Genomic DNA, 11,086 nt, shown 5'->3' with positions numbered 1-11,086 from the left:
AGCCAGGGAGCAGCTCTAGGCATGAGCTTCATAATTAATGCAGTGCAGTTTACATATTTTGTATGTGTGTCTGTCTGAGTTTTTGTGTGTCTCAGTGTTTTTGTGTGTGTGTCTGAGTGTGTTTCCGAGTGTTTGTGTGTGCATCTGAGTATGTTTTTAAGTGTGTCTGAGTGTTTGTATGTGTGTTTGCCTGTGTTTTTGTGTGTGTCTGCTTTCTGGGGGGGGGGGGGTGACACCATGACTTACTGCACCGGGTGACACCAACCCTAGTGACGCCACTGTATTTAGGAATATACAGTATTGTGCCAGAGTCCAAGTCCACCATTAGATTTAATCTTTTAGTAATGGTATAATGATGGTATATAATTATTTCTCAATCTCTTTATTAGAATACAACCAGAACATACAAGATATTTGTACGTAGTGCTAAAAAACAGAATAAAATAAAAAAAACAGCTTCTATAGACTAAAGTGGCAAGTATTTAGTGTGACCTCCCTTACACTTGAGCAGTAGCAGGAACCTGGCTCTCATAGACCTAACTGGAATGGAACCCTAATTAATGTCAATGCTAACACCTGTATTTGTACTACTAAATATGGATGGTCATTAAAACTTTGCTAAAACAACAAATCTAATGTTGACCTAAGACTTTTGCACAGTACTGTAGATTATTTGTTTTTTCAGATGGACAGATTTGGAAAACATTGGAAAATTGAGGATTTTAGTCTAGAATGTAATCTCTTCATTCAGGTGAAGGGTCCTTTGGATGGGAAGGTCTTTAAGTGGTTCCTCCAAAAGGTGAAAGGACTGTGTGGGGATTTGTATGGTTGGAGCACCTTAAGCGGAAGTTCTATGGATTAGGATTTATTGGTGTGCAACTAGATTAGGGAAGTTAATTCTGGTGAAGAATTATAATGATGGCATGACAAGTCAATACCAAAAGCAAAAATATACAAATTAAATGCAGCATATTGTGCTTTATTCTAGCACCACAGGATTATTAATGTAGTGGTTGAAGACTTCATTGCAGTTAAGGAGAGTTAACTTGGAAAAGGAATTTATTCACTAATGTTGTTGTTTGTGGTTTCTCCAAAATAAGCAGATTTTAGAACTCTTGCCTGTATTTGAGACTTACACACCCCTAATTAGTCTAGTGAGTGAGGACACCACCTGGGCTACATGTCACTAGATGGAGTAATACAAGTTTGTAATCAACAAACATATAAGTGAGAAAATCAGACACGTGTTCTGTGTAGATGTCTCAGTTTTTCAGTAACCGAGGGGCGGCTCATTAGCTTAAGCCTTAGCTTTCCTCTTAAACTCCATGACTTTTTCTCATTACTACTAGTGGAGCTCTCCGGCTGAAGAAATTATTTCCTGTGTTTTGGCACAAAGTTGTGTGCAGGACACACTCTCACCAGGTATATTGCTAGCTCTACCAGCAATACTGGCTGCATAAATGTAATACCCAAATTGTTTCCTGCAATAAAACATGTGTCTGGTGAAGAGTCTTGGGGGCCGAATTATCAAATGCCTGGCGGACATGATACGCTGTACATTAAGTATTCTTGTGAACTGCTTGTGCAATGCCACCCCTGCAGATTCGCCGCCAATCGGCCGCTAGCAAGGGGTATCAATTAATTGATTGCTGTACGACCATTGTTTCTTAACTGCTTTTTCCAGCAAGCCTGGAGGCTCGCACAGAAACAGGGGGGCATTCAGCCCTTATGAAATCTACCCTATAGTCTCCTGGTATGTGTGTACAACTGATGCCATATGCAAGTACATGATATGGTTACAATTACTCACAAACATGTAGATCATTAGCAAAAGACAAGCAATTATATAATGCCCCCCCCCCCCTCATGTGATTCATTTCTATGGAGAGACTCAAGTCTACAAAGTGTAACAGCTATTTAGTATTTAGCTGCCAGGGGCACATATTGCTTATTGCTGTTCTTGCTGTAACTAAAAAGACATTTAAAGAAATATTTCGGTTTCTTCTCTTTTCCTGTCAGCTTCAGTAATATTATATTTACATAACTTATTTGTAGAGCAGAAAGGGAAACAGGAAATGTGACCATAGGCTATAGCTAAGTATGAGAGAGCAATGAAAATCTATAAGAAACGTTCATTATAAAGCTATATTTAGGATTCTTGGTACTATTGTGGTCCATGACTGAACATATAAATGATAGATGCGGGGAGGTGAGATCTAATCCCACTAGGTAAAATAGCTTTTAGAGGTTTTCACATTTATTCACAGTATTAACCAGATTGGGCTACAGGAGGAAAGTTAGTATTTTTGGCCCATCCACATGTGGGTACAGTTTGGAGTAAGAGCTTACAACATATAGATGCATTGTAACAGTCCATGTATCACTGTTGGGGGGGGAGCAGGAAAGGTTTTTGCACATTGGTGGACCTTGCATGACAACATCACCTGCAAGGCCTATTGGAAGTTAGTGGGTGGACCCTGCAATGGTACTCATGCTACAGGGAGGGAAAACATAAACTGCTCATCTGAAGAAGTGAAGGCTGCACTTCCTCAATGCAATCAGGTAGAAACAGAACTGAGGATGGTAGGAAGAAGGGAGTATATGTAAGTAGGGGCAGTTTCCTGGAGACTTCTGGAGGGTTTCTACCTATTCCAAGAAGGCAGTGTCCCTCACTAGTACTTAAATGCTGCACCACTGCAAGAGTTCTGATGAATATAAATACAGACAGTCCATAACAACTAAAAGAATAGAGAATTCTTGTTACTGACCAATACATGCCGGATCTCCAGTTTGTGTGTGAAACTGAAAAGTGCCAGATTGTTTTTTACATTCTAAAGAAAACGTCTTGTTCTCAAACTGTTTCTGACATGACACTTGTACTTTATGATTTTCCTGAAGCTGCTGAAAATTGGGTGGAAAATTCACCATGTCCAACCATGGAAGTGACTTTATGCAAACCCCTGCAATAAATGAAGAAAAACACATCATTATTACTGGCTTTTTTAATCTAGAAGACATTTTGTGGTACTGTATATTGAAGGATACAAATATAGTCTTATGTACTTGTTATAAACACAGGCCTCAAACTTCTTCATACACGTTCTACCACTAATTATATTACTTATTAAGGGCTAGATTACTAGTGGAGTGTTAAGTAACGCTCCCCCTCGAGTGTTAACTGCGCTAGAAGTAAGCTTTATGCGCTCATATTCTGAGTTGAAAGTAAACTGATTTTGCTCTCGCACTAACCCGACGTGCGCAAAAAGCTGAACTTACAATTTCGCATGCACTTTCAGATATTTCCCCAAAGAAATCAATCAAACAAAAAAAGTAAGAAAAAAAAACCAACTCGCGTACAAACCCGATCGCATTTTCTCAAGTGCGCTAACCCAACTTGAAATTATGAATATTTCACATTCCAATGTTCTTCACATAGCAGAATATTTTCTGTTTATTCATGAATAAGTATTTCTATACATATATTGTATGGTATTTGGGTACAATACATATCTATACCTTTATATATAAATGATTATATATAAGTATAGATACAGTATATACAGATATATATAGGAATATCTATTTATAAATACTAAGCAAATGTTCTGCTATGTGCAGAGCATAGGGATGTCAAATATGTACAATAAAGACATAGAGGCCAATTTATCAGGCTCCATAAGGAGCTTGTGGGCCCGTGTTTCTGGCGAGTCTTCGGACAGAGATCACCGGAATTCAACCCAATCGAGTACAATCGGGTTGATTGACACTTCCCTGCTGGCGGCCAACTGGCCACGAGTCTGCAGGGGGCGGCATTGCACCAGCAGCTCACAAGAATTGCTCTCCGCATTCAGCGAGGTCTTGCGTACCTGATCCGCAAGACCTTTAATAATTCTGCCTCATTGTTAAAACCTTTATTAAAAATGAATATTGCATAAATATGATTTTACATGTTTTTATTTACTTAACTGAAAAAGCACTATGTCTATATATGTGTGCATATGTATTTATGTGTTTATATGTGTATATATGTCTATAAATACAGTATATAAATACACGTTTATTGTATTCTAGGGAATGAGAGTTTATTGTATCCTAGGGAATAAGGGTTTTATTGTACTCTAGGGAATGAGGGGTTTATTGTACTCTAGGGAATAAGGGGTTTCTTGTACTCTAGGGAATGAGGGGGTTATTGTACTCTAGGGCATGAGGGTTTATTGTACTCTAGGGAATAAGGGGTTTATTGTACTCTAGGGAATAAGGGGTTTATTGTACTCTAGGGAATGAGGGGTTTATTGTACTCTAGGGAATAAGGGGTATATTGTTCTCTAGGGAATGAGGGGTTTATTGTACTCTAGGGAATAAGGGGTATATTGTTCTCTAGGGAATGAGGGGTTTATTGTACTCTAGGGAATGAGGGGTTTATTGTACTCTAGGGAATGAGGAGTTTATTGTACTCTAGAGAGATAAGGGAGAGAGAAAGGGGAGATGTGGAGAGAGAGAGAGAGAGAGAGAGAGAGAGAGGGGAGAGAAAGAGAGGAAGGAGAGATGGGGGAGATAGAGAGGGGAGAGAGATAGAGGGGAGAGAGAGAGAGGGGAGAGAGAGGGGGAGATAGAGAGAGGGGATAGAGAGAGGTGGAGAGAGGAGAGAGAGAGAGAGGGAGATAGAGAGAAAGAGAGAGAGAAGGGAGAGAGAGAGAGAGAGAGAGAGAGAGAGAGAGAGAGAGAGAGAGAGAGAGAAGAGAGAGAGAGGGAGAGAGAAAGAGAGAGAGTGGAGAGCGAGAGAGAGGGGAGAGAGAGGGGGGAGTGAGAGAGGGGAGAGAGAGAGGAGAGAGAGAGGGGCAAGAGAGAGGGGAGAGAGAGGGGAGATAGAGGGAGAGAGAGGGGAGAGAGAGAGGGGAGAAAGAGGGGAGATAGAGAGAGGGAAGAAAGAGAGAGGGAAGAAAGAGAGAGGGAAGATAGAGAGAGGGAAAAAAGAGAGAGGGGAGATAAAGAGAGGGGAGATGGAGAGAGAGAGAGAGAGAGAGAGAGAGAGGGGAGAGAGAGAGAGAGAGAGAGAGAGAGGGGGGAGAGAGAGAGAGAGGGGAGAGAGAGAGAGAGAGAGAGAGAGAGGAGAGAGAGAGGAGATGGAGAGAGAGAGAGAGGGGGAGAGAGAGAAAGAGAGAGGGGAGATAGAGAGGGAGAGAGAGAGGGAGAGCGCAAAAGAGGGGGGAGAGAGAGAGTGCAAAAGAGAGGGGGGAGAGAGAGAAAGCAAAAGAGAGTGGGAGGGAGAGAACACAAGGGGTGGGACCACTGCACTTTAAAAAATGGCCCGTGTAACGGGCTTTAGGACTAGTACTGATATATACAGTCCACAGCACAAGCCATTAAAAAGTGTTCTTCTTTATTAATCCACAGACTTTACACAAGTATGCACTGTTTCAAGACAAGCCCTTAATCATGCAAGAGCTTGATTCAAAACATAGCATAATTGTGTAAAGTCTGTGGATTAACAAAGAAGAACATTTTTTAGCAGTTTGTGCTGTGGACTGTATATATCAGTATAGAAAAGAATAAAACTATTTAAAACAAGACCACTAATAACAGTGCACATGAAGAAGGCAAAACAACAAGGCACATGATATATATAACGGCTATTGTTTGAATGCACCTGCACATTAGCCATGTTACTGTGTTACTTGTACCTGCATTAATCAATACAAAATCATGCATTATAATTCTTTAAATAAACGATGCAAGGACAAGGCACATGATTTGCTTATTTCCCCAAAAATATTCATTTGTATTTTTTCATCCTAACTGTCCCAGCTGTCCCTCAATACTTATAACTAGACAGGTATACATACGTAGCCCTGGGAACTGGAAAATACTTATAACTGGACAGGTATACATACTTAGCCCTGGGAACTGGCAAATACTTATAACTGGACAGGTATACATACCTAGCCCTGGGAACTGGCAAATACTTATAACTGGACAGGTATACATACTTAGCCCTGGGAACTGGCAAATACTTATAACTGGACAGGTATACATACCTGGCCCTGGGAACTGGCAAATACTTATAACTGGACAGGTATACATACTTAGCCCTGGGAACTGGAAAATACTTATAACTGGACAGGTATACATACTTAGCCCTGGGAACTGGCAAATACTTATAACTGGACAGGTATACATACTTAGCCCTGGGAACTGGCAAATACTTATAACTGGACAGGTATACATACTTAGCCCTGGGAACTGGCAAATACTTATAACTGGACAGGTATACATACTTAGCCCTGGGAACTGGCAAATACTTATAACTGGACAGGAATACATGCCTAGCCCTGGGAACTGCCAAATACTTATAACTGGACAGGTATACATGCTTAGCCCTGGGAACTGGCAAATACTTATAACTGGACAGGTATACATACTTAGCCCTGGGAACTGGCAAATACTTATAACTGGACAGGTATACATACTTAGCCCTGGGAACTGGCAAATACTTATAACTGGACAGGTATACATACTTAGCCCTGGGAACTGGCAAATACTTATAACTGGACAGGAATACATACCTAGCCCTGGGAACTGGCAAATACTTATAACTGGACAGGAATACATACCTAGCCCTGGGAACTGTCAAATACTTATAACAGGACAGGTATACATACCTAACCCTGGGAACTGGCAAATAGTTATATCTGGACAGGTATACATAGTTAGCCCTGGGAACTGGCAAATACTTATAACTGGACAGGAATACATACCTAGCCCTGTGAACTGACAAATACTTATAACTGGACAGGTATACATACCTAACCCTGGGAACTGGCAAATACTTATAACTGGACAGGAATACATACCTAGCCCTGTGAACTGACAAATACTTATAACTGGACAGGTATACATACTTAGCCCTGGGAACTGGCAAATACTTATAACTGGATAGGTATACATACTTAGCCCTGGGAACTGGCAAATACTTATAACTGGACAGGTATACATGTTACGGTTACCCTTAGTCTCGCTGAGAGATGGACCGCTTAGTAGCCTGGATTCCTATTGCTGAAGAGGGGAGAAACTGCTTTCCATAGTATTCTATATGAGTCTCGCAAATGTAGAATAATCCCCCTTAGCTGTAGTACAGCTAGGATACCCTTCTGCCCACAAAAACGAGTCAACGCTGCGATTGAGGGACAACCAAGAACTGAGGACTGGGATGCCCAGCCTGCTTTTTATTTAGGTTACATGCACACAGGGCACTCCCAGGGGGGGAAGCATAAAATCCCCCATCACACATTTAGACAAAGCCCTTGGACAGGCCACCGCAGATAACAAGTACACACAAGAAAACAATTGAGTCCTTCTTATCACCTAGCAGTGAATGCTTATCACAAACTTAATTACAGTACACAATATGCTAGGAAACCTGCCTCAGAAAATAGTTTTCTCAAAACTGAACAGAGTTAACCCTTTATGAAATGATACTTGTTACAGTTTTCTTGGAGCCCTTCTTAGGCGCTGGCTTGGCTGGTTCAGGCATTGCTGCTGGGAAATAAGTTTCTTCACAACAAAATAACTAATGCTTCTGTAACAGTGCTCCCTTTCTGTGGAACACTCTGGCAGACACGGTCTGACCCCTTTTCGGGGCAGACTAAGGCTGTCCAGACCGCTGGTTATGCGGGGCTGAGGTCGGTTTGTCTGGACAACCCGTCGGCGTTGCCATTCTGTTTCCCAGGTCTGTAAGTAATGGTGAAATTGAAGGGTTGCAACGATAAACTCCAACGTAATAGCCTGCCATTATCTCCAGAGACCCGGTTCAGCCACACCAACGGGTTATGGTCGGTGACCAGAGTGAACTCCTGCCCATATAAATAGGGAGTCAATTTCTTTAATGCCCACACCAAAGCCAAACACTCCTTTTCGACCGCTGCATAGCTGACTTCGCGGGGCAGGAGCTTCCGGCTGATGTAGGCAACTGGATGCTCCCCTCCATCTTCGCCTACTTGGCTGAGGACGGCTCCCAGCCCGAACATGGAAGCATCTGTGTGGACGATAAAACGTTTGTTAAGGGCTGGAGCCGCCAAGACAGGAGCGTTAATTAGAGCATTTTTGAGAGCCTGGAAAGCCGTTTCACAGTGGGGAGACCACAGGACCTGTCGAGGTAAGTTCTTCTTGGTCAAGTCAGTCAGGGGTTTGGCAAGTGTGCTGTAGTCTGGTACGAACCGTCTATAGTACCCTGCCGTGCCCAGGAAGGCTAGGACCTGAGTCTTAGTGATGGGGGTGGGCCAATTGGCGACAGCTTCTATCTTGGCCGGCTCTGGTCGCTGCTTTCCACACCCCACCCAGTGACCCAGGTACTGTACCTCGGCCATCCCAAAGTGGCATTTTTCTGGCTTCAGAGTCAGGCCAGCAGCCCGGATCTGATCCAGAACCATTCCTATGTGAGCTAAGTGGTCCTCCCATGACTCACTGTGGATCGCTATGTCGTCCAGGTAGGCGCAAGCAAAACTCTGGAAGCCATCCAGGAGCCTATCCACCAAGCGCTGGAATGTAGCTGGGGCATTCTTCATCCCAAACGGCATTACCCTAAACTGATATAAGCCGAATGGGGTGACGAATGCCGACTTGGGGATAGCCTCCGGGGCCAGGGGAATCTGCCAGTAACCTTTGCAGAGGTCAATAGTGGTCAGGTAATTTCCCCTGGCTATACGATCGAGTAGCTCGTCTACCCTGGGCATAGGGTAAGCGTCCGTCACGGTCTTTTCATTGAGCCTCCGATAGTCTACGCAGAACCGGGTGGTCCCATCTTTCTTGGGCACCAAGACAACTGGGGAGGCCCAGGGACTATCGGAGGGCTCAATTACCCCGAGTTGGAGCATCTCATCGATCTCCTTCTTCATTCCTATCCTAACTGCTTCGGGGATTCGGTACGGAGCCTGGCGCAAGGGAGCTTGTCCCGGAGTATCTACCTGGTGGGTGGTTAAAGTAGTGTACCCTGGCTTCGGGGAGAAGGTGAGGTGTTTGGACTGTAGGAGTTGGTTGAGCTGCTCCCTTTCAGTGGGGCTAAGTCGGTCTCCTATCTGAACCTGAGCCACTATACCTGTGGGGAGACTCTTTTCTAATAGGTCTGGAATGGGTAGACTGTCGGGGCCTTCCTGAGGGGAACAACATATGGCCGTCACGTTCTCTGGTCGCTCAAAATATTCCTTGAGCATGTTTACATGGAATGTCTTTCTAAGATTGTTGTCGTGGCAGCTAGCTATCACATAAGTGGTGTCTCCCCTTTTCTCTACGATCTGGTAGGGGCCCCTGCCAGGACGCCTGCAATTTGTCTGTCTTCACCGGCTTAAGTACTAACACCTTTTGTCCTATGGTAAAGATTCTCTTTCGGGCCCCCCGATCGTACCATACTTTCTGTCTTCTCTGGGCCGACTGGAGATTAGCCCGCACGGATTTGGCTAATTGCTCCATTCGGTCCCTGAGTTCCAGCACGTATGGCACAATGGGGACACCGTCAGTCTCCATCTCTCCCTCCCAGTGCTCCCGGATCAGGTTTAGGGGTCCCCGTACCTTTCTTCCGTAGAGCAACTCGAAGGGAGAGAACCCTGTCGTTTCCTGGGGCACCTCCCGATAAGCAAAAAGGAGGTGCGGCAGGAAGCGTTCCCAGTCTCGGTATTCCTGAGTGAACGTCTTGAGCATTTGCTTGAGGGTCCCATTGAACCTCTCACATAGCCCGTTCGTCTGGGGGTGGTATGGGGAGCTCAGGAGGGACTTAATTTTGCAAACCTGCCAGAGTTGTTGGGTCAATTCAGCCGTAAATTGGGTGCCTCGGTCGGATAGGATTTCTTTTGGAAATCCTACCCGGGAGAACACCTGTACTAGTGCATTCGCTACCGTATCCGCTTGTATGTTGGATAGGGCGACAGCCTCTGGGTACCTGGTAGCGTAGTCCACTACGGTAAGAATGTAGCGCTTACCGGAGGGACTAGGGGTAGCCAGTGGTCCCACTAGGTCAATAGCAACCCGGCTGAAGGGTTCCTCTACAATGGGCATATTTACTAGATGGGCTTTAGGGTGATCGCCTCGCCTTCCTACTCGTTGACACACATCGCAGGTGTTACAGTAAGTTCTAACGTCGGCGTGTACCCCTGGCCAAAAGAACGTGTGAGTAATGCGGTGTAGGGTACGGGTTACAGCTAGGTGGCCTGCTAAGGGGATGTCATGGCCTATCTTGAGGATTTCTTGACGGTATTTGTGGGGCACTACCAGCTGTCGCCTACGCTGTCCCCTTTTCTCTGTCCAGCGGTATAGTTTCCCTTTTTCCCATAAGAATGTTTCATTATCTGCCCCGCCCCCTCCGGTCTCTGCTCGTTCCCGGTACTTTTGTAAGGTCGGGTCAGTCTTAGACTCTGTCTCGAAAGCATCTGGGGTGTCCCAGGGTATGGGGCCTAACATGTCAGGCAATGTCGGGGTAGGTCTTACCTGTGTCTCCCGCACTGGTGAGAGTTCTCGCTCCGTCCGGGCTTGGGCCCGTGTAGTCACTGGGTCCGCCTCGTTGTTGCATACTGGAGCATAGGCAGAAGTCATGGGGCCCAAATCATTGCCCAGTAGTACTTCGGCAGGTAAATTATCCATTATGCCCACGTTCACAGCCCCCTTTCCCGCTCCCCAATCAAGATGCACTTTAGCTGTTGGAATTTTGTACACATCCCCCCCCGCCACTCTAACGGCCACAGTCTGTCCAGATCGCTTGTGCTCCGGCACCAAATGACTCTGTACCAGCGTGATAGTAGCCCCTGTGTCTCTCAATCCCTCGGTAGATCGCCCCTCGAGCCATACCTTCTGCCGATGGTGCTGGCGGTTATCTGAGGCAGCATATACAGGGTCCGCCTCGTGAAGCGGCCCCAAATATTCCTCCATAGGGGCCTCTTGGTTAACACAGAGGGTCCGGGCCGGACGATATGCCCCAGAGGGGTAATTGTAATTCCTGGGTGTCTGGTGCGTATTAAGGGGGCAGCTAGCCATGAAATGCCCTGGTTGCTTGCATCGGTGGCAAGTCGGTCTGGGACGCTCAGAGCTGTTATTGGGTGGTCCT

The 11,086-nt window shown here is 45.1% G+C and overlaps 1 protein-coding gene across 1 annotated transcript in view; it reads right to left on the bottom strand.

The window, feature by feature from the left end:
- The window catches only part of LOC128647638 (uncharacterized), a 205,253-nt gene that overhangs the window by 123,047 nt on the left and 71,120 nt on the right, over positions 1–11,086 (bottom strand). The window contains exon 3 of the mRNA XM_053700391.1: positions 2,769–2,960. Within this exon, the coding sequence (XP_053556366.1) occupies positions 2,769–2,960 (192 nt within the window). The remainder of the gene's footprint in view (positions 1–2,768; positions 2,961–11,086) is intronic.

Source organism: Bombina bombina, chromosome 2 (genome assembly GCF_027579735.1).
Source record: "Bombina bombina isolate aBomBom1 chromosome 2, aBomBom1.pri, whole genome shotgun sequence".
NCBI lineage: Eukaryota > Metazoa > Chordata > Amphibia > Anura > Bombinatoridae > Bombina > Bombina bombina.
This window is presented reverse-complemented; position numbering and strand designations above follow the sequence as displayed.